Raw genomic sequence first — 25287 nt, 5'->3', positions numbered from 1 at the left:
CACCACGCCCTCTGTGGGGTCATAGAGCCTCTGTATCAGCTGGACCGTCGTGCTTTTCCCACAGCCGCTGTTTCCAACCAGTGCCACCGTCTGCCCGCTCTCTACCTTCAAGTTGAGGCCCTTCAAGATCTATCATGATGAATGAGAAATAAACTTAAAGGCAATACACAGATTTTGAGACTATGAACTCAATTCAAAACTAGGTTTAAGGGCTTCCCTGGTGGCGCAGTGGTTGAGAGTCCGCCTGCCAATGCAGGGGACACGGGTTCGTGCCCCGGTCCGGGAAGATCCCACATGCCACGGAGCGGCTAGGCCCATGAGCCACGGCTGCTGGGCCTGCGTGTCCGGAGCCTGTGCTCCGCAACAGGAGAGGCCACAACAGTGAGAGGCCCACGTACCGCAAAAAAAAAAAAAAAAACCAAAAAAAAAAAACTAGGTTTAAACATACATTTTTTTTAAACAATCTCTAAAGGGAAGTATCAGATACGCTTCATCCAATACATTGTTGAATCACTGATTGATCATTTATCACTGTACCTTAACTTCGTTTCGAGATGGGTAATTGAAGTGAACATTTCTGAATTCCAGATTTCCCTTAATATTATCGGGTTTGCGCCCATTCTTCGAATAGCTGTCGATGCTTGGTTTCTAAACAGAATAAAATTTCAGAAGATGACTAGGTGACAATAACTACTTTTAGTGACATCTGTGGAGAGCTGAATAAAGTGATAAAGAAAATCGACTTTTTTAGACAGATAGATAAATGGCCAGCCCAGACTTACGTTATCGATGATCTTAAAGATTTCATAAGCTGCTCCTCTTGCATTTGCAAATGCCTCAATGCTTGGAGATGCCTGTCCAACACTAAAAGCCCCAATTAATACGGAAAAGAAGACCTGAGGAATGTGAAGGAAAAACATCAAGTTACTTAGTGTTTAGTACATTTTTTCATACTTCTTCTAACATTGCTAATTAAATTTTTAAATGGCGGGCTTCCCTGGTGGTGCAGTGGTTGAGAGTCCGCCTGCCGATGCAGGGGACACGGGTTCGTGCCCTGGTACGGGAAGATCCCACATGCCGCAGAGCGGCTGGGCCCGTGAGCCATGGCCGCTGAGCCTGTGGCGTCCGGAGCCTGTGCTCCACAACGGGAGAGGCCACAACAGTGAGAAGCCCGCGTACCGCAAAAAAAAAAAAAAAAATTTTTAAATGGCAAAGGCAACATATCAATACTGGCTGTTAAAAATATTTTTAAAGTTGAAGTACTATACAGTTTAGAATGCTGAATTAGTCTTACTGGCTCAGTGAAACAATAAATTCTATATGACTAGAATATTTTTATATGTCTTCAATGGCCAAGAATTTTGGTTCAGGTCATCAGTAGGGTACAGTGGAAACAAACCCTATTATGAGAGTCAGAAGCCCAAAGTCTGAATCCTGGATTGAGCACTGACTGGCTTTATGTCTTCAGGTGATTCTCCTAGATCTCTGGGCTTCAATTTCTTTATTTGCAAAAACAGGCAAGATTCTATCTATTTTCCCTACCGGGCAACCTTAGTGTTCTTGTATCAAGTGAAACGGTACATATGAAAGTATTTTGTGAAGTATAAAGCACACATTCTTTATCAGATGGAGTCTCTCTGCCCTCCACCACATTGTACACTCTTTGAGGTCTGATGAACCGTTTATTTTTGTTTGTTTTTTTTCATTTTGCCCAAATCCGTTTCTTATTGGTAGACTTGATACCGTTTTTCTTCAGGGGTTAAAGGGAACTAATGTCACTATTCACTTCTTTCTAAATCACACAGTAGTTATATTACCCAACAACTTACATAGAAGGAATTTTTTTTTTTTTTTTTTTTTTTTTTTTTTTGCTGTACGCGGGCCTCTCACTGCTGTGGCCTCTCCCGTTGCGGAGCACAGGCTCTGGACGCGCAGGCTCAGTGGCCATGGCTCACGGGCCTAGCCGCTCCGTGGCATGTGGGATCTTCCCGGACCGGGGCACGAACCTGTGTCCCCTGCATCGGCAGGCGGGCTCTCAACCACTGCGCCACCAGGGAAGCCCACATAGAAGGAATTTTGCTAAGTGATTCTCTACTCATGTTCTCGGTTAGTCCTTTACAACAACGCTAAAAATTATGGCATCTTATTCCTGTCATTTCCATTTTGCGGAAGAGGTAAGAGAGTCTTGAAAAGTCTAGGTGGCTGAAGCGAATCATACAGCTACTAAGTGGCAGAGCCAGAATTTGAACCAAGACGGCCTGATATCAAATCCCAGTCTCTTGCTCGCTATTCTTTGCATTATTTAATAATGCAAAGAAAATATATGCTCCAACACTCAAACCAACACTACGAAATTTCACTGCATGTTAATAGTGAGTCATCTCTTAATATAACATCACTTACAGTGAGTACTTGTCCAATAGAATAATCTTCTGACAGGACTAAGGAGGTCCCATACCAGAATGCCAGAGCATATGATGCATAGATCAACAGGAAAGCTGCACCCATAGAGATGTTGGCTGTAATAGCTTTCTTTATTCCAATTCTTTTAGCTTCTTCCAAATTTTTGTTGTACCTGGGAGAAGTAACAAAAATTAGCACACATACCTATCAATCTTATGAAACGGGTCAATACAGCATGATGGTTATTGCGTACACAGGATGTGCCACGGCCTGGGGGAGGCGTTTCACATGTATTTTCTCCTTTTGTCCACACACTGATCCCATGATGCTAGTATTATGTTAATCCCTTCTTGTAGAAGACGAAACTGAGGCCTTATGGAAATTAAGTAATTTGTCGAGGGATGTTCTAAAAAGCACCTTCTCTGACTTTGGCAATAGTGAAATAAATGAAGTAATACTTAGCGGACTTCCAGAACTTGCATCGTTTCATACATAAGACAAAACAGAAGCTATGAAAACACCTGCGTTTTCCCTTGAAAATCTGCATGTGTTTAAAATGTACTAATAAAATGAAGATAAAATGCTAGAAAGTGCTCAATATAGGTGAGTCCTTTAAACCTCTGAATATCAAGTCTGTTCCCCGCCCTGCTTCCCCCGGGCCTGCTGGAAGAACCAAATGAGAAAATACATGTGTGAGAGCATTTTAAGAGCTCTGAATTGCCATCCAAGACTTTTTACATGTAAATAAACTGTCTAGTTTATCTTACTTCCACAGATGTTTATTTTAAAAATCAGTGACCTGAAAAAATTATTTGGCTTAAAGTATATAATAGTCCATCACTATGTATCAGTGGCCCCTTCCTCAGCCTTTCTATACGTTGCCTACTACCCATCCCCTCTGTCAATGCTTCCGACGTTGGTCCTGTCATGGCTACTCACTGCTGGAGGGAGGGGCTCTCCCTGGTGGCATGGGCCACCCAAGGCCTTCTGGCTGCCTCAAGGACGGAGCAAATCAAGATCTCAGTACTATAACCCTGTAATCTGTTCACAGCACAAAAATCTGCACTACATTAGCCAAACTTGGAGAACACCGGTTAATAATTCTTACAGCATATACAGGGAAATACACAAAAGAGGGCAAAAGCAAGGAAGCAAACAAAAACCAAAGCAATGTCAGAGTCCACTGACAGATATTTCTCTCTCTTTCTAATCGCTTAACACTTACTCCCAAACGGCAATTCAAGTACTTTTTACACCCTGGGAAACTGGTTAATTTCTGATATTCAAGGTAAGTAAAGGAGATGGCCTCTGTAACTTTACCTTCATTTGAAAGGAACATGGCAGACTGCTTTCCTTAAGAAGAGAGATGTGGAGATAAGCAAATGGGGCCCTAATTTAAAGAAAAAGAAGGATCTTTGCAAATACAGAATCATGGTAAAATTATTAGAGAAATAGGACAGATTATAATTGAGCTTTAAATCTGTCCTTATCCTCTCAATCACAACTCCTTGCAGGAAGAGGAGCTCACAATTGTTGACATGGAAGAATTTATTTCCATACAGAGTATATATTTTGAGGTCTTTGATCCATAAACACATGACTATGTAAATATTATGCGGTATTATATTTATTTTTTTGGAGCATCTGTCCCATTCGTTAGAATGTAGAAGCAGAAGTCAAGCCTTGCTCAGATATGAGCATGCATTCTTTCTTGCCTTCATGCCTTTTAAAAACTACTTCACCAATAAGCAGTTAACCAAAGGCATGGCCAAATGAAAATTACATGACTACTGCCTAAAGAGCAAATTTAAACAGAACTTCATGGTGATAAAATGGTAATATATTATTAGAGTTTCTCCCTCCAAAAACGTAAATCCCAAACTTGCCAGTTATAATCTTTGACCAACAAATTATTTTTGAGAAATGTATTTCAATGGTTGATATATATCCCTCCCACTTTATGAGGTGATTTGATGTGAAAGTATTACTAGGCATAAATTATACATGATGACATTTAAGTAACTTTAATGTCAAACCCTGTTATTTCCTTTATTTCGGTTCTTGCTTACCAAGACTAATGTAGAAATCATTTCACTGATATGCTGTGTCCCAAGTAGCCAGAGGAAACTTTTGCACAGGCAGAAGAAACAAGGAAGAAAATCATTTAGATGCCAGAAAAGATAAAGGAAGAAAAGAAGAGGGTAAGGAAGCAGGAAAAACAAACAATACTACTTTTACATAAGCTTTGATACGCATATAACACCAGATATTAAAATCATTAATTTATTATGAGCTTTAGTATGAAAATGATAATGTAGGATTTCCTAAAAGGGGCAAAGTTACATAATAAAACAATGACATTTAGAAAAAAATATTCTTAAATAATATGAAAATATATATCAGTGACACAAATAGCCCCTTACGAGAGCAAGGAACAATTTTTGCTAAGCAAAGAGAAATCAATACTAACAGGTCAACATATGCAAGACACACACAAGAGAAAAATATAATTAAATGAAGGAGAATAAAACTATTGTATACTACTGAATTAAATTCACTCTAAATTCTGAGAGACTTTGAGAGATCCTACTATACCTGCTAATTTCAAGAGAAAATCAGACTAAAACCTTAATTACTTGTCTATGTGGAAGCAGAGAAGGGAAGAGCAAGAACTAGAAAGAAAACTGAAGAATTATATTTGGTCTAAGGATAATTTTAACAATTCTACTTCCAAATTAAATCCTCAATCTAGGAACTTATCACCCTTCTCCTGGACTACTTCAACAGTCTTCCAAGCAAATCTTTGACAGCTCTCATACATTCACCAGACCAATTACAGGCAGAGAAATGGTTTTAAAACGTAATGTAGATTGTCACTCCCTTGTTTAAAACCCTCAACCGCTTCCCTGTGCCCTTAGAGTTAGACCCTAACTCCTCACCAGGGTCTGCAAGTCCCCTTGTTCCGGCCCCCACCCACCCTCAACAGCCTTTCTTCATCTCAATCTCCTCTCACTCAGCTGAACTCCAGGCACACAAGCCTTAGGATATTTTCTAGAATATACCAAAGTCTTTGCCACCTCAGGAAATCTGGAAGACTCCTCTATCCCTACCCCTACTAGAGCAGGATTTTCCTCATCCCTCAAGTCCCAGCCTCCATGAAACCACCTCAAACATCCATCATACCTTCCTTATCATCGTTCAAGTAAATTTGCCCTCCTTACCCTCATGGGCACACTCTTTGATTGCTTCATAGCACATTTTAAAAATTCATGATTTAATTCATGTCTTTGATGATTTCTTTCTTATCTTCCTTACTCTTTCCTGCCTCCCTTCCTTCCCTTTTCTTCACCTTACTGTTTTGACTGGGGATAACATGAAGGCAAATATCCCCAGAGCCTAGCATAGTGCATGGGGTGTGTTAGATGCTGGATAAATTTGCTGAATGAATTGAACTTTCAAGAAATGGCCAAGACGGAAAGAACCTTAGGCCATCAGGTGGCAGTCCTGAGCCTACTCTTGATCTTCAGGCAAAACTAACTTCCAGGGCTTCCCTGGTGGCGCAGGGGTTGAGAGTCCGCCTGCCGATGCAGGGGACATGGGTTTGTGCCCCGGTCCGGGAAGATCCCACATGCCACGGAGCAGCTGGGCCCGTGAGCCACGGCCGCTGAGCCTGCGCGTCCGGAGCCTGTGCTCCGCAACGGGAGAGGCCACAACAATGAGAGGCCTGCGTACCGCAAAAAAAAAACAAACAAAAAAACTAACTAACTTCCAGTTCTCTAGAGGAGAATGATCTTTCAAAGATACATTCCAGTAACTAATATCTTCTGAAGAAATGATTCTACACCTGAAATGAATCTTTGAATATACCTATGTAAGCCCATTTGCTTATTCTTATAATAAAAAGTTAATCAAAATCTTCTCTAAAACAACAAAAAAATTTGTACCTAATTACTTAAAGCACTCCATTTAAAAAACCTCAATTCTTTTAAAATTTCAGTGAACTAAAATGATCAGATTTATCTAAGTTCTGAATATTGGACTTGACTCTTATTATGTCCTTTCCCTCCTTACCCAGGTTACATCACATACATCATTATTGTTTTTCATCGCTAATAATAATATCTTCTCAACTTATGTTCTTCAAATTTTGGATGCCATTAATTTAAAAAGTATTATAGGGACTTCCCTGCTGGCACAGTAGTTAAGAATCCACCTGCCAATGCAGGGGACGTGGGTTTGATCCCTGGTCTGGGAAGATCCCATATGCTGTGGAGCAACTAGGCCGAAGAGACACAACTGCTGAATCCTGGGAGCCACAACTACTGAAGCCTGCGTGCCCTAGAGCCCACATGCTACAACTATTGAGTCCACGTTCTGCAACTACTGAAGCCTGCGTGGCTAGAGCCCATGCTCCCCAATGAGAAGCTATCATAATGAGAAGCCCGCGCACTGCAACAAAGAGTAACCCTCGCTCGCCACAACTAGAGAAAGCCAGTGCAAAGCAATGAAGACCCAATGCAGCCAAAAAAATAAAAATAAAAAGTATTATAATTTTGTTATTTTATGTAGCATTAAAAAGGAGTATAGGAGGTGGAGTCAAGATAGCGTACTAAAGGGACGCAGAATTCGCGTCTCCTCACAAAAAGGGCACCTAACAGGCACCCCTGGGGGACCATGGACACCTAAGGGGATGGGAGGAACCCCCTGCGACCGGGTAGGATGTGGGGAGTGGGGGGAGGGGGGAGGAGAACTGGAGGCAGGACAGGACCAGCACCCCTGAGGGGCAGCTGGGGGAGGGGAACGGATCCAACGCCCGAAGGGGGAAATTGGGGGACCACTGGGAGGGCAGAGGATCAAAAGGGAGCGTGGCCAGGTTTCCCCTGCCACTTGGACCCCCAGGAACCTGCTGAGATCTGAGGCCTGATCCTCTGCCCACCAAGGCCCCCTCCAGCTGCGCAGGTCCTGAGGGAGTGGGAAGGAGGAAAGGGGGAGCAAAAATAAAGGCCATATCTCTGGGACCAGCACCCCTGAGGGGCGGCTAGGGGAAGGGAGGAATTCCTACACCCAGCGGGACCCACCCACCATTAGGGGTCCAGCAGCAATGGGGGAGATCCGGGGCGAGACAGTGGGGAAGGGCCACGAAGTAACATAAACGGGGCCAGCTCTTTCCCTGACCACTTAGGAATGGGGAAGCCTGTTGAGCTCCTGGGACTAATACTCTGCCCTCGGAGCCTCCCTCCTGCCACGCAGAGCCCAAGCCCCGCCCCTACACCCCCACCCAGGGCCCTACCTCTACACTCAGAGACGCCCTCCCACAAGCTCGGCCTAAACCCCACCCACACACCCTAACCAGGGCCTTACCTCCAAACTCCGGAACGCCACACTCCAGAAGCCCTCCTTGGGTGATGCCTCTCCCATTCCACCAGGTCCTAGGCAGACGCCCCGCCCCAAGCTTGAACACAGCCCCACCTAGGCCCTATCAAATGCTCAAACGTGATCCCCCAACCCGTCTAGGTCCCGCCCCACCCTAAACCCCACCCCAAACCCCACCCCTGCCTAAGTTCTACCCCGCCTAAACTCCGCCCCCATAGCCAAGGCTTTTTTTTTTTTTTTTTTTTCCTTACTGTGCCGTGAGCTTGCAGAATCTTGGTTCTCGGGCAGGAGATCGGGCCCGAGCTCCTGCGATGGGAGCTCCGACTCTAAAGCGCTGGACAACAGGGAACCTCAGAACCCAAGGAATATGAATTAGAGTAAGGCCTCCCAGAAGTCCTCAACTCAGCACCAAGACCCAGCTCTATCCAACTACCTGCAAACTCCAGTGCTGGATGACGCAGGCCAAACACCCAGTAAGACAGAATTACAGCACCACCCATCAAAAAATAATAATAATAATAATTAAACGACAAAAAAATGTTACAGACGAAGGAGCAAGGGAAAAACCTACAAGACCAAATAAATGAAGACAAAATAGGCAACCTACCTGAAAAAGAATTCAGAGTTATGATAGTAAAGATGATCCAAAATCTTGAAAACAGAATGAAGAAAATACAAGAAACATTTAACAAGGATCTAGAAGAACTAAAGAGCAAACAAACAGTGATAAACAACACAATTACTGAAATTAAAAATACTCTACAAGTAATCAATAACTGAGGCAGAAGAATAACTGAGGCAGAAGAATATATAAGTGAGCTGGAAGATAAAATGGTGGAAATAACTGGCAGGGAGCAGAATAAAGAAAAAAAGAATTAAAAGATGAGGACAGTCTCAGAGACCTCTGGGACAACATTAAATGTACCAACATTCGAGTTATCAGAGTCCCAGAAGAAGAGAAACAGAAAAGGTCTGAGAAACTATTTGAAGAAATTATAGTCAAAAACTTCCCTAACATGGGAAAGGAAATAGTCAAGTCCAGGAAGTGCAGAGTCCCATACAGGATAAACCCAAATTGAAACATGCCAAGACCCGTATTAATCAAACTATCAAAAATTAACTACAAAGAAAAAATATTAAAAGCAGCAAGAGAAAAGCAACAAATAACATACAAGGGAATCCCCATAAGGTTAACAGCTGATCTTTCAGCAGAAACTCTGCAAGCCAGAAGGGACTGGCAGGACATATTTAAAGTGATGAAAGGGAAAAACCTACAACGAAGATTACTACACCAGTAAGGATATCATTCAGATTCGACGAAGGAATTAAAACCTTTACAGACAAGCAAAAGCTAAGAGAATTCAGCACCACCAAACTAGCCTTACAGCAAATGCTATAGGAACTTCTCTAGGCAGGAAACACAAGAGAAGGAAAAGACCTACAATAACAAACCCAAAACAATTAAGAAAATGGTAATAGAAACATACATATTGACAACTACCTTAAATGTAAATAGATTAATGCTCCAACCAAAAAACACATAGACTGGCTGAATGGATACAAAAACAAGACCCATATATAAGCTGTCTACAAGAGACCCACTTCAAACCTAGGGACACATACAGACTGAATGTGAGGGGATGGAAAAAGATATTCCATGCGAATGGAAATCAAAAGAAAACTGTAGTAGCAATTCTCATATCAGACAAAGTAGACTTTAAAATAAAGACTACCACAAAGAAGGACACTACATAATGATCAAGGGGTCAATCCAAGAAGAAGATATAACAATTGTAAATATTTATGCACCCAACATAGGAGCACCTCAATACATAGGCAAATGCTAACAGCCATAAAAGGGGAAATCGACAGTAACACAATCATAGTGGGGGACTTTAACACCCCACTTTCACCAATGGACAGATCATCCAAAATGAAAATATATAAGGAAACACAAACTTTAATTGATACATTAAACAAGATGGACTTAATTGATATTTACAGGACATTCCATCCAAAAACAACAGAACACACTTTCTTTCAGTGCTCATGGAGCATTCTCCAGGATACACCATATCTTGGATCACAAATCAAGCCTAGGTAAATTAAGAAAATTGAAATCGTATCAAGTATCTTTTCCGACCACAACGCTATGAGACTAGATATCAATTACAGGAAAAAAAACTGTAAAACAAAAAAATACAAACACATGAGGCTAAACAATACTCTACTAAATAACCAAGAGATCACTGAAGAAATGAAAGAGGAAATTAAAAAATACCTAGAAACAAATGACAATGAAAACACAACAACCCAAAATCCATGAGATGCAGCAAAAGCAGTTATAAGAGGGAAGTTTATAGCAACACAATCCTACCTCAAGGAACAAGAAAAATCTCAAATAAACAACCTAACCTTACACCTAAATCAATTAGAGAAAGAAGAACAAAAAAACCCAAAGTTAGCAGAAGGAAAGAAATCATAAAGATCAGAGCAGAAATAAATGCAATAGAAATGAATGAAACAATAGCAAAGTTCAATAAAACTAAAAACTGGTTCTTTGAGAAAATAAACAAAATTGATAAACCATTAGCCAGACTCATCAAGAAAAAAGGGAGAAGACTCAAGTCTATAGAATTAGAAATGAAAAAGGAGAAGTAACAACTGACACTGCAGAAATCAAAGGATCCTGAGAGATTACTACAAGCAATTATATGCCAATAAAATGGGCAACCTGGAAGAAATGGACAAATTCTTAGCAAAGCACAACCTTCCAAGACTGAACCAGGAAGAAACAGAAAATACAAGCAGACCGATCACAAGCACTGAAATTAAAACAGTGATTAAAAATCTTCCAACAAACAAAAGCCCAAGACCAAATGGCTTCACAGTGAACTCTATCAAACATTTAGAGAAGCACTAACACCTATCTTTCTCAAACTCTTCCAAAACATAGCAGACGGAGAAACACTCCCAAACTCATTCTACGAGACCACCATCACCCTGATACCAAAAACAGACAAAGATGTCACAAAAAAAGAAAACTACAGGCCAATATCACTGCTGAACACAGATGCAAAAATCCTCAACAAAATACTAGCAAACAGAATCCAACAGCACACTAAAAGGATCATACACCATGATCAAGTGGGGTTTATCCCAGGAACGCAAGGATTCTTCAATATATGCAAATCAATCAATGTGATACACCATATTAACAAATTGAAGGATAAAAACCATATGATCATCTCAATAGATGCAGAGAAAGCTTTTGACAAAATTCAACACCCATTTATGATAAAAACCCTCCAGAAAGTAGGCATAGAGGGAACTTACCTCAACATAATAAAAGCCATATACGAAAAATGCACAGCCAACGTCATTCTCAATGGTGAAAAACTGAAACCATTTCCTCTAAGATCAGGAACAAGACAAGGTTGCCCACTCTCACCACTATTACTCAACATTGTTTTGGAAGTCCTAGCCACGGCAATCAGAGAAGAAAAAGAAATAAAAGGAATACAAATTGGAAAAGAAGAAGTAAAACTGTCACTGTTTGCAGATGACATGATACTATACATAGAGAATCCTAAAGATGTTACCAGAAAACTACTAGAGCTAATCAATGAATTTGGTAAAGTAGCAGGATACAAAATTAATGCACAGAAATGTCTTGCATTCCTATACACTAATGATGAAAAATCTGAAAGAAAAATTAAGGAAACACTCCCATTTGCCATTGCAACAAAAAGAAAAAAATACCTAGGAATAAACCTACCTAAGGAGACAAAAGACCTGTATGCAGAAAACTGTAAGACACTGATGAAAGAAATTAAAGATGATACAGATAGATGGAGAGATATACTATGTTCTTGGATTGGAAGAATCAACATTGTGAAAATGACTATACTACCCAAAGCAATCTACAGATTCAATGCAATCCCTATCAAACTACCAATGGCATTTTTCACAGAACTAGAACAAAAAATTGCACAACATGTATGGAAACACAAAAGACCAAATAGCCAAAACAATTTGAGAAAGAAAAACAGAGGTGGAGGAATCAGGCTCCCTGATTTCAGACTATACTACAAAGCTACAGTAATCAAGACAGTCTGGTACTGGCACAAAAACAGAAATATAGATCAATGGAACAGGATAGAAATCCCAGACATAAACCCATGCACATACGGTCAACTTATCTTTGATAAAGGAGGCAAGAATATACAATGGAGAAAAGACAGCTTCTTCAATGAGTGGTGCTGGGAAAACTGGACAGCTACATGTAAAAGAATGAAATTAGAACACTCCCTAACACCATACACAAAAATAAACTCAAAATGGATTAAAGACCTAAGTGTAAGGTCAGACACTATCAAACTCTTAGAGGAAAACATAGGCAGGACCCTCTATGACATAAATCACAGCAAGATCCTTTTTGACCCACCTCCTAGAGAAATGGAAATAAAAACAAAAATAAACAAATGGGACCTAATGAAACTTAAAAGCTGTTGTACAGCAAAGGAAACTATAAACAAGACAAAAAGACAACCCTCAGAATGGGAAAAAATATTTGCAAACGAAGCAACAGACAAAGGATTAATCTCCAAAATACACAAGCAGCTCATGCAGCTCAATATCAAAAAAACAAACCCAATCCAAAAATGGGCAGAAGAACTAAATAGATATCTCTCCACAGAAGATATACAGATAGCAAACAAACACATGAAAGGATGCTCAACATCATTAATCATTAGAGAAATGCAAATGAAAACTACAATGAGGTATCACCTCACACCGGTCAGAATGGCCATCGTCAAAAAAATCTACAAACAATAAATGCTGGAGAGGGTGTGGAGAAAAGGGAACCCTCTTGCACTGTTGGTGGGCATGTAAATTGATACAGTCACTATGGAGAACAGTATGGAGGTTCCTTAAAAAACTAAAAAGAGAACTACCATAGGACCCAGCAATCCTACTACTGGGCATATACCATAAGAAAACCATAATTCAAAGAGTCATGTACCACAATGTTCATTGCAGCACTATTTACAATAGCCAGGACATGGAAGCAACCTAAATGTCCATCGACAGATGAATGGATAAAGAAGATGTGGCACATATATACAACGGAATGTTACTCAGCCATAAAAAGAATCGAAATTGAGTCATTTGTAGTGAGGTGGATGGACCTAGAGTGTGTCATACAGAGTGAAGTAAGTCAGAAAGAGAAAAACAAATACTGCAAGCTAACACATATATATGGAATCTAAAGAAAAAAAATTGGTTCTGATGAACCTAGGGGCAGGACCGGAATAAAGACGTAGACATAGAGAATGGACTTGAGGACATGGGGAGGGGGAAGGGTAAGCTGGGACAACGTAAAGAGTAGCACTGACAGATATGCACTACCAAATGTAAAATAGCTAGCTAGTGGGAAGCAGCTACACAACACAGGGAGATCAGCTCAGTGCTTTGCGACCACCTGGAGGGGTGGGATAAGGAGGGTGGGAGGGAGATGCAAGAGAGAGGTGATATGGAGATATACATATGCATATAGCAGATTCACTCTGTTATACAGCAGAAACTAACACAACATTGTAAAGCAATTATACTCCTATAAAGATGTTTAAAAAGAAATCTCACACATTGAGAAGTAAATGAAAAAAAAAAGGAGTTTAATAGGGCACTCCATATACAGCTGGGACCCAAAAGTGGTTTCAGGTTAATAGTGCCCCCAGTGAACGGCAGAAGCAAACACAAATCCTTCCCACAGAACTTGAGTTCTCAATCCAGTCCCATAGCAACTGTAAGATGGCTCTGACTGTAGGATTTATCTGAATTTCAGAGATGATGAATTGTGAGAGAAAAATGTGCATCTCAGAATTGATGAAATACTACATATTCTCTAATTGTTCACAGGAATGCCATTTTTTTTCCTGAATTGTCATCAGGTACCCGGAGACCTTAACATACACTGTTGGTCTGCAGACCTTACTATACTGTTACTGGAATTCCTGTGTAGACAATCATATCATCTGTACATAATGACAGTTTTGCTTTTTGTTTTCCAGCCCTTAGAGCTTTTCACTTTATTTTTATTTATTATTCTTACTCTTATTTTTTCCTTCATTGTATTATGTAATACCAGTACAACACTGAATAGAAACGATTCTAGCAGACATACTTGTTTCATTCATTATTTTAAAGAAATACTTTTAACATTTTACCATTTAATACAAAGTTTCCTGTGGGTATCTGGTTTATCAGATTAAGAAAATTTTTGTCAAGAATCATATGCAATTAATGCTTTTTCCTCATCCATCAAAACAAAATGTTTCTTTCAATCTGCTAGTGTGGTTAATTAATAGATTTCCTAAGGTTAAATCATCTTTGCATTTATAGGATCAAGCCACCAGGTTCAGAATTTTTTTAAAATCTGATATTTTTCACATTGATTCATTTAGCTAATAATTTATCTAGATTTTCTGCATCTATGTTTTAGGTGAAACTATATTACAATTTTCCTTTCTCATATACCTGCTGTCTGGTATGGTGTCAAAGTTATACTAGCCTCCTAAAATGAACTAACAACTTTCTATATATATTTTTCATTCTCGGAAACAATCTGTGTAAGATGGGGTTATCTCTTGCTTGAAGTTTTGTTAAAATCTTGCCTGTAAAATTATCTGGACCTGGTGGTTTCTACTTGGTGTGTATGTATACGTAAAGGCAAGGGATGGAGATTTTAAACTGGATTCGATTACTTTAATGATTATAGTTCTACTCAAGTTTTCTTCTTAAGAGAATTTTAACCTATATTTTTCTGGGATATTGTCTATTTCATCAGGATTTTACAATTTATTGGTATAAAACTAATTTTTAAAATACATTTTTAAAAATCTGTAGCTATTCTTTCCTTATTCATTTTTATTTTATTCCTCATTAAACTCGCAAAGGGCTTCCCTGGTGGCACAGTGGTTAAGAATCTGCCTGCCAATGCAGAGGGCACGGTTGAAGCCCTGGTCCGGGAAGATCCCACATGCTGCAGAGCAACTAAGCCCGTGTGCCACAACTACTGAGCCTGCATTCTAAAGCCCACGAGCCACAACTGCTGAGCCTGCGTGCCACAACTACTGCAGCCCTCGTGCTTAGAGCCTGTGTTCCACAACAAGAGAAGCCATTGCAATGAGAAGTCCTTGCACCACAATGAAGGGTAGCCTCCACTCACTGCAACTAGAGAAAGCCCGCGTGCAGCAATGAAGACCCAACACAGCCAAAAATAAAATTAATTAATTTTTTAAAACTTGCAAAATACTACTTCATTGTTTAACTGTGTTTTCAAAGAATTAGCTTATGGATTTTTGTCAACTCTGCTTTTTTATCTTTTTTTCTATTAAATTATTTTTATGCTCTTATCTTTATTATTTCCTTCTTGTACTTCCTTTTCTCTGTTGTTCTTTTTCTAAGTCCTTAATCTGGCTGTTTGGTTCATTAATTTTCAGCAATTTAAAAATTCCTTCTACCAAACACCCTAGTGATAGCACTGGACTTGGATTCATTTTTAATGCGAAATCCTCAGTTTTAGGAAGAGATAGCTCCCTAGTCCACAGAGTATTATGAATTCAGACTCTAGCAGCGCCTGAAGGTGAGGCCTGAGACTTTGATTTCTATGGAGAGATGCTTTCCTCCAGCTCAAAAACTAGGCAGAAGCAGATAGGCCTTGTTTGTCTCCCTGTGCTGGTGGATGCATTCTTTTTCTGGTCCACCTTTCCACTAAGGAAAACTGGAAACAAATCCCAAGTTTAAAACCTCATTTTGGGGCTTACCTGGTGGTGCAGTGGTTAAGAATCCACCTGCCAATGCAGGGCACATGGGTTTGAGACCTGGTCCAGGAAGATCCCACATGCCGCGGAACCACTAAGCCCGTGCGACACAACTACTGAGCCTGCGCTCTAGAGCTCGCGAGCTACAACTACTGAAGCCCATGAGCCTACAGCCCATGCTCCACAACAAGAGAAGCCACCGCAGTGAAAAGCCCGCGGACTGCAAGGAAGAGTAGCCCCTGCTCGTTGCAACTAGAGAAAGCCTGTGCGAAGCAACAAACACCCAAAGCAGCCAAAACTAAATAAAAATCAAATAAATAAATTTATTTAAAAAAAACAAAAAAAAAACTTCATTCCGTGTCTATTCAAACATTAACTATTCAGAAAGGACTTTGCTGAATAATCTCACTAAATAGTAAACACCCCCCTATGACTCTCATAGAGTATTTTATTTCCCCAAATAGTTATCTACCCCAACTGGTATGTTCGATATTTTGTTCATTTGTGGTTGTTTGTACCTGTCGCCTCCACCACCAAGAGAAGAGGGGCTTCATTTGATTGGATGTTTGCCAGGTAATTAAGCAAAACTTCACATTTTATTAGTCAGACATATTTTAAGGCAAAAGCAAAAACCTTAGCAAAATTTGAGATAGAACACAGATATTACTTTCCTTTGAACTGTGGTAGGTACATAGCCATCACAAATTATTCTCAGAGGATATCTTTGTGGGTATGAAATATATCATATGAACAAAGTGTACTCCAAACACATATGTACAGTTTAAAGAATATACAGTGAACACCCACGTAAGCACAATTGAGGTCACTGTGCACAACTGAGCAAACCATCAGACCCACAGATGCCCCCGGCCCTGTGTCCCTCTCTTATCACCAACTCATCTCCCCCAGAGGTAACCATTATTCTGACTTAATGACCCCATAGATCTAACACAAAATACTCATTCATTCTTAGAGAATCAAGAACTACTATGTTTCAGCCTTAAGGAATTATTTTATGTCACTAATGACCTAGAAGACTCTAGAAAATGCTTTGAATAAGCAGATATAAGAAGAATACAATTAGAATTACAATTTTTCCAGAATATTAACTATGCTGTAACATATCCATGAAGCTACTTAAGGAAACATATATATCAGAGAGTACTCTTACAGTCATCACCGTCAACCGGAAGGGCATATAAGATGACAGAATTTAACATCTCTACCAACTTAAAAAAAAGAGACTCACACCTTTCAAGTTCTTTCTTTTGTCCTCCAAATGCAATCACAGTTCTAATTGCTGCTAACACCTCTTCAGCTACTGCTCCAGCTTTTGCATATGCCAAGAGTTCTTTATCAGTAAATGAAGATAGTATCTGTTTAAAAACACAATTGCAGATAATTTAAAATTTAACAAGTTAATTGTATCTTTTGTAAAGAAAAAATAAATATATACACAAATGTTCCTTGTATGTTACTGTATATAAATCTTTTACTCATCTTTGGTCATCATGTCCTACTTTTTAGTGTACATACTATAAGCCACTTCAAATTCTTTTTGGACTGAGATGGTATAAAACAAATTAAATTAAAATTTTTATTTTCTCACTAGACCCCATGGATCCTCATATAAATAAATAAATCTGGGACTTTAAATCTCAGAAGGAGGTGTATACTATTAACATAAACCAATATAGCAAAAGGGGCATTACATCAAGGAAATAGGGTGTGTACTCAACACAGCAATTGCTAATTGTACTCTAGCTCAGAAGTATCAAGGTAGGAGGCCAGAAGAACGCAGGGGACCAAGTACTGAGTAGCGACAGGACTTTAAGAAGGTTTCACATGCCGGGGAAGCAGAGCTCTCTTTGCTGATGTTTCTGAGCAATACATTAATCCACCAGGGAGGTCTCTGTTTTATGGATGCGCTTCGATCCTTCTGTTTGGTCCCTGAGCACCTGTTCTGTGGAAGGAACAGTACTGGGTCCTTTGTATACACAGGATCTCATTGATTCTTCTCATTTGCGCAGTGAAGTAGGTATTATTTTCCCCACTCTATACATGAGGAAATGGAGGGATGAAGAGGTCAAGGATTCAAGGCTTCAAAGCATGAATTAACAGCCACTGGAGTAAATCTCTCTAATACCAGCCACTGACATGTGGACCCCTCTGGGATCCCAGAGGGCCCTGTGATAAAAACTGGATCAACTGGCATGGGCAAAGGACTAAGGTTAATATTTTAACCTGGAATACCTGACTAGTCAACCACCTAACTAAATATTACACACAAGCAATTCAAATAAAATTCTGAGTAAACAGTATTACACTCTTTCAATTAATAATTTACAGCATTTGTGGACTCGTATGTGTACGTAGTAACAGTCTATTTCTTCATGTCATAAAAAGCTCAAAATTATTTTGATTTTAATAGTGGATCTCTTCCTTTGCTGTGTGTGAAAGTAAAAGGAGCTATGATAGATGCAGGAATGGGTGGGTGAAGGCAAATGAACATTTATTAACTAGATTCCATGTGCAGATGTTGTGCTGTATGTACCTTCTTCTTTGGTACCCAAAACAACCACCCACTGATGCACTAGACCTTCCTGACCTCTCAAAGTGACCTGCCTAGGGCTGTCCCAGCACACTTGCCAGAATCACTCACAGCGCTGGGGCTGAGTCAGGGAGGTCATTGTCATTCCTGAACAAACAGGTCTGCATAATGCAAGAGGTGCATACAATATGCTTTGGCTATTTTTCTCTGCTCCTTTTGAAACCTCACCCCACAACTATCAACCACACCAGAAGCAGCTGACAACAGGAAGATTACTAGAAATATTTTTGAATTAGGAGCTGCAAAGCATGCTATTTTAATTTATTGTTAAAGTATCAAGTACCATTCCAATTGATTCAATATACCTGGCTTCTCTACAACCTTCCATAACTATAAGCATATGATTAGGCAAGACTATGGTAGAATCTTCATTAAGTGTTTTGTTTTGTTCTTTGTTGTTTAAGATATCATGCCTGCTGAAAGAAAATAACCTCCAAAATATTCTGAGGGATATGGAAAGCCAACTTGCTGTTCCTCTAATATAAAATAATAGAATGGTGATACTTCACAATGACCCACATAAACTATATAAAATATCACTAACTCATCCCTTATTCCAAAGGCTGTTAATTTCTTAACAAGGCCTAATTGTATTAGTGCGAGACACATGAAATTGTTATTCCTGTAAGGTAAAATCTAATATCGGCCACTTTATATTATTCAAACTAATATAGTCAGAAGCAATAGTTCTGACCACCAAGGATGTGTGGACGTTCATCTTTGTCCCTTTTTTCCAATTCTCAGTGTAGGTTTTTGTTTTATTTTGTTTGAGATAATTTATACATGCTTTATTTTTTTTAAACTTGTTATTTTGAGATAATTGTAGACATAAAAGCAGTCATAAGAAACAATACAGTCAGAGCCCATATCCCCTTCATCTAGTGTTCCCGAAATAACACCTTCCAAACTTCAGAACAATATCACAGCCAGAAATTTAACATTTAACATCAATCCATCAACGCTATTCAGATTTACTAGTTTTACATGCACTCGTGTGTGTGTGTGTGTGTGTGTGTGTGTGTGTGTATGTGTGTGTTTAGTTCCAAGCAATGTTATCACCTATGTAGATTCGTATGACTACAGTCATGATACAGAACAATTCCATCACAAGGATCCCTCAGTGCTACTTTTCGTAGTCACAGCCACTTCCTTCCCTACTCCTCATTTCTCCCCTCCCCACCATCCCTAAGCCCTGAAAACCGCTCATTTGCTCTATCTACAATTTCATCATTTCAAGAATATTATATAAATGGAGTCATAAAGTATTTGACCTTTTGGGATTGGCTTTTTTCACCAAGTACAAATCTCTGGAGACTCATCCAGGTTGGTGTGTGTATATTGATACTTCTTTCCTTTTTATCACTGGACAGTACCCACAGTATGGATGCACCACAGTTGTTTAACCATTAACCTATTGAAGAATATCTGGGGTTGTTTCAGTTTGGGGCTATTACTAATAAAGCTGCTATGAACACTTGACAATAGATTTTTACATGAACATGATTTTCTTTTCTCTTAGATAAATGCCCAGTACAATTTGCTGGATTGTATGGTAACTGCATGTTTAGTTTTATAAGAAACTGCAAACTATTTTTCAGGTTGCTGTACCATTTTTCATTCCCACCAACAATCTATGAGTGATCCTGTTTCGCTGCATCTCAGCAGCATTTGGTGTTTCACTATTTTTTAGTTTAGCCATTTTGGTAGATGTATAATGATATCTCACTGCAGTTTAATTTGCTTTTCACTGATGGCTAATGATGCTAAACAATCTTTCATGTGCTTAACTGCCAAGTGTATATCCTCTCTGATGAATGTCTGTTCATGTCCTTTGCCCATTCTCTAATTGGTTTATTTGGTTTTTTTTTTAACTATCGAATTTTGAGCATTCTTTATATTTACATTATAGTCAACACTAGTCCTTTGTCAGATATATGATTTTCATATTATTTTTTTCCCAATGTGTAGCTTGTCTTTTCATCCCCTTTACATGGCTTTCAGAGAGCAAAAGTTATGAATTTTGACAAAGTCTAATTTATAATTTCTTTTTCTTTTTTTTTTTTTGCAGTACGCAGGCCTCTCACTGTTGTGGCCTCTCCCGTTGCGGAGCACAGGCTCCGGAGGCACAGGCTCAGCGGCCATGGCTCACGGGAGCAGCCGCTCCGCGGCACGTGGGATGTTCCCAGACCGGGGCACGAACCTGCGTCCCCTGCATCGGCAGGCAGACTCTCAACCACTGCGCCACCAGGGAAGCCCTATAATTTCTTTTTAAGGATCAAGCTTTTAGTAATCAAATCTAAGAACTCTTTGCCTAGGCCTAGATCCCAAAGATTTTCTCCTATTTTCTTTCTAAAAGTTTTATAGCTTTACATTTTACATATAAATCCACAATCCATTTTTAGTTAATTTTTGTGTAGAGTGTGAAGTTTTGAATGAAGTTTTGGTCTTTTTTCTTTAACCTCTGGATGTCCAATTGTTCCAGCACTATATGCTGAAAAGACCATTCTTCTGCCATTGAATTGCTCTCACACCTTCATCAAACATCAGCTGGGCATATTTGTGTAAGTATATTTCTGGGTTCTCTATTGTTTCATTGATCTATGTGTCTATCCCTCCACCAATATACTATAGCTATATAGTAAGTTTTCGTATCAGGTAGACATATTCCTCTCACTTTATTCTTCTTTGTCAAAATTGTTTTAGCTATTCTAGAGCCTGTATCTTTCCATATAAATTTTAAAATAAACTTGCGTACCTATGTCCACAGAAAAACCTTTCTGAAATTTTTTATAGGAAATGCCTTAAACCTACAGATCAGTTTGAAAAAAGAAATCAACATTTTACTGTGTTCAGTCTTCTAATCCATGAACACACTATGTCTCTCCATTTATTTAGCCTTGATTTCTTTCATCACATTTAATAATTTTCAGCATACAGATCCTATATATGTTTTGTGAAATGTACACGTAAGCATTTCATTTTACTTGGAGTGACTAAATGGTATTAATTTTAACATTTAAATATTGGTTTATGCATGTTCATTGTTAGTATGCAGAAATGCAACTGATCTGGTATCCTTTGACCTTTCCAAACTCAGTTGTTAGTCCTAGGAAATTGTAGATTCCTTGAGATTTTCAACTTAGAAGATTACATTATCTATAGTTTTATTTCTTCCTTTCTCATCTATATGCCTTTTATTTCTTTTTCTTGTCTTGTTCTAGTACTTGTTCTAGTTCTTGTCTTGCTCTAGTACTTTGTTGAAACAGTGGTGAGCATGGTCTTCCTTATCCTCCTTATTTCCAGTCTTAAGGGGAAAACATTCAATCTTTCACCATTAAGCATGATATTAACTGTAGAGTTTTCACAGATGATCTTCATCAAGCTGAGGTAATATCTTTCTTTTCTTCACTTCCTGAGAGGTTTTTTTTCATCATCAATGTGTGTTAGATACTGTCAAATGTTTTTTCTCTGTCAACTGATATGATCACACAGGTTTTCTTCTTCAGCTTATTGATATGGTAGATAACATGGATTGATTTTCAAATGTTGAAGCAGCCTTGCATAGCTGAAACAAATTCCACCTGCTCATAGTAAATTATTCTTTCTATACACTGCCAAATCTAGTTTGCTAATATGTTATTGAAGAATTTTTATTCTTAGTCCATGAAAGATACTGATCTGCCATTTTCTTTCTTTCTTTTTTTGTTTTTGTATTGACTTAGTCTGGTTTTGGTATCAGCTTAATACTGGTTTCATAAATGAGCTGGGAAGCATTCCTGCTTTTGGGGGAAAGAAGTAAAAGTCTTCTTTCTTCTGGGGGAGACTGTATAAAATTGGTGTTAGTTCTTCTTTAAATGTCTGGTAAATTTTTCCAGTAAAATCATCCGTGCCTGGAGAATTCTTTCTCAGGAGCTCTGAAGTTACAAAATAAATTTCTTTGATGATTATAGGGCTATGAAGATTGTCTATTTCATCTTAGTTGAATTTTGGTAGTTTGTAGTTATCAAGGAGTTGATCTCTAAGTTTTCAAATTTGTGAGGATAAAGTTTTTCGTAATATTTCCTTTATCTTTTTAATGTCTGTGGGATTTGTAGTAATATTCCATACTTCAATCTCGATATTGTGATTTGTGTCTTCTTTTTGTCAGTCTTGCTAATTTTATTGATTTTGTTTTGAAGAACGAACTGTTTCCTTGATTTTCTCTATTACTTTCCTATTTTCAAGTTCACTGATTTCTGCTCTTACCTTTATTGTTTCCTTATTCTGCTTGCTTTGGTTTTATTTTGCTCTTCTTTTTTCTAGTTTCTTGAGGTAGGAACTTACATTATTGATTTTAGATCCTTGCTCATTTCTAATGTAGATATTTAATGCTATAAATTTCTCTCAACACTTCTTTAGCTGCACCCAAATATTTTGGTATTTTATGGCTTTGTTTTCATTCGGTTATATTTTTTTTCTTTGAAACTTCTTTTACAACCCATGGATTATTTTAACATGTACTGTTTAATTACCAAATATTTAGAGACTTTCTCAGTGTTGTTATTTGTTTCTAGTGGGATACCACTGTAGTCACAGAAAACACTTTGATGGTTTCAATTCTTTTAAATTTGTTGAGGTTTGTTTTATGGCCCAGGATATGATCTATATTGGTGAATGTTTAATGTGTATCCTGTTGTTGGGTACAATGTTTTATGAACACCAATTAGATCCTATTGGTTGACTGTGTTGGTCAGATCTTCTACAGTCTGATTTTTTGTCTAGTAATTCTATCAATGCTGAGCAAGGATAATAAAATAATTGTGGTTTTTCTATTTCTCCCTTCAATGTTCTCACTTTTTACTTCATTTAATTTGAGGCTTTGTTATTTGGTGCATACATATTTCGGATCATTATGTCTTCCTGGTGGAATGATCCCTATTATCATTATGTAATGCTCCTTTTTTTGTAGTAATTTTCTTTGTTCTGAAGTTTATATTATCAGATATTAATATAGCCATTCCCTAAAAAAAGTAATGTTTTCATGTATATCTTTTTCCATCCTGTTACTTCCCTCTACCTATGTTGTTGAATTTGAAGTTTCTTGTAAGCGGCAGATACTCGGTAGGTCATGTTTTTTAAATCAACTCTGCCAATTTCTTTTTTGATTTGTATATTTTAACTATTTACAGTTAAGGTAATTAATATGTGAGCAGTTAAGTCTACCATTTTACTATCTGTTTTCTATATATTTCCTCTGTTTCTCATTCCTCTGCTTCTCTTGCCTACCTGAGAGTTACTTGATCAAGTTTTAGGATTCCATCTTGATTTATTTATAGTGGTTTTGAATATATCTTTTTGCTTAGGTTTTGTAATAGCTGTTCTGGATGTTATAATGTTCATATGTGACTTATAAAAATCAACATTTTACCACTTATAATTTTTGGTTCAATCATCAAATAAGATTTAGAAATCTCCTGGAGAAAGAAAAGCCCAAATTTCTGCTCTTTCCGTTGTTCCTTTTCCCTTCCTGATGCTCCAATATTTCTTATATCACTTCCCTTCTGTTTGAAGAACTTCACTTAGCCAGTCTTTAATAGTAGGTATGCTAATGGAAGGTTCTTCTATAGTTTTCCATGATCTGAGAATGTTCTTATTTCCCCACCATTCCTGAAAAATACTTTTACCAAGTATTCAGTTGACAGTTCTTTTCTTTAATAACTTGAGAAATATTTTGCCACTTCCTTCTGGTCTTTTGTAGTTTCAGATGAGAAATATAATGTCATTCAAATTGGTGTTCCCTAGTAGATAATGTGTTGTTGCTCTTTAGCTGTTTTTAATTTTTTTGTCTTTAGTTTTCAGTAATTTAATTACAATTTGTTTAATCATGGATTTCTTTGAGTTCATCCTGTTTGAGGTTAGCTTAGCTTCTTGGATCTCAAGGGTTTTTTGGGTTTTTTTTTGGCTGCATTGGGTCTTCATTGCTGCATGCGGGCTTTCTCTAGTTGTGTCGAGCAGGGGCTACTCTTCGTTTCGGTGCGCAGGCTACTCATTGCAGTGGCTTCTCTTGCTGTGGAGCACAGGCTCTAGGTGCACAGGCTTCAGTACTGGTGGCTCGCGGGCTCTAGAGCACAGGCTCAGTAGTTGTGGCACATGAGCTTAGTTGCTCCGCAGCACATGGGATCTTCCCTGACCAGGAATCGAACCCGTGTCCCTTGCATTGGCAGGCAGATTCTTAATCACTGCGCTACCAGGGAAGTCCCGGACCTAAACGTTTGTCTTTCACAAATCTTGGAAATTTTCAGGAATTATTTCTTCCAATACTCCATCAGCCTTACTTTTCTTTCTTTTGGGACTCTGACGGTAACAAATATTCTATCTTTTGTTATTGTCCAACAGGTGCCTGAGGCTCTTTTCATTTTCCCTGTTTGGGGGTGGGGGTGTGTGTAAATTCTATTGTTCTACCTCCAGGTATACTGATTCTCTCCTGTCATCTCCACTTAACAAGATTAAGCCCATCCATCATGACTTTTATTTCTGCTGCTGTATCTTTCTGATCTCTAATTTCATTCTGTCCTTTTTTCATAACTTCTTTTTCACTGCTGCTATTTTCTATTTTCTTTTGTTTCAGGAGAATTTGTAATTGATTAGTGAAGCATTTTTATAATGACTGCTCCAAAATCCATGCCAAACAATTCTAACACATGAATTATCTCAAGAGTGGTCAGTCAACTGTTTTTTTCTCATTCAAGCTGTGATTTTCTTTCTTGGTATGACAAAAGTGATTTTTTATTATATCCTGGACATTCTGTCTATTATGTTAGGAGACTCTGAGTCCTATATAAATCTTTTATTTTAGCAAGCAGTTACCCTGTTTGGGTTTAGCATGCAATTCTTGACCTACTTTTGTGAGCTGTGGTTCCAGTAGCAGTTTTACATTCAGAGTCTTTCTGGTATTATTTTTTGCCAGCATGGTTTATCTAGAGTTGCTGGGGCCCCTGCTTCTGCTACCTGAGGGAGTGGAAGTGATTTCTTAAGGTCAGACCACCAGGTATCTCTTGTAGGGGCAGGATACGGTAGCTTCCCCTCCCTGTGCCC

General features: G+C 38.6%; 1 protein-coding gene across 1 annotated transcript in view; it reads right to left on the bottom strand.

Moving 5' to 3' along the window:
* The window catches only part of ABCB1 (ATP binding cassette subfamily B member 1), a 106280-nt gene that overhangs the window by 46042 nt on the left and 34951 nt on the right, over positions 1–25287 (bottom strand). The window contains exons 8-12 of the mRNA XM_004263504.3: positions 16854–16978; positions 2404–2575; positions 783–896; positions 538–648; positions 4–129 (exon numbers count right to left, since the gene is read on the bottom strand). Of these exons, the coding sequence (XP_004263552.1) occupies positions 4–129; positions 538–648; positions 783–896; positions 2404–2575; positions 16854–16978 (648 nt within the window). The remainder of the gene's footprint in view (positions 1–3; positions 130–537; positions 649–782; positions 897–2403; positions 2576–16853; positions 16979–25287) is intronic.

Source organism: Orcinus orca, chromosome 9 (genome assembly GCF_937001465.1).
Source record: "Orcinus orca chromosome 9, mOrcOrc1.1, whole genome shotgun sequence".
NCBI classification, from domain to species: domain Eukaryota; kingdom Metazoa; phylum Chordata; class Mammalia; order Artiodactyla; family Delphinidae; genus Orcinus; species Orcinus orca.
The sequence above is the reverse complement of the archived record's forward strand: the minus strand, read 5'-3'. Positions and strand labels throughout refer to the sequence as shown.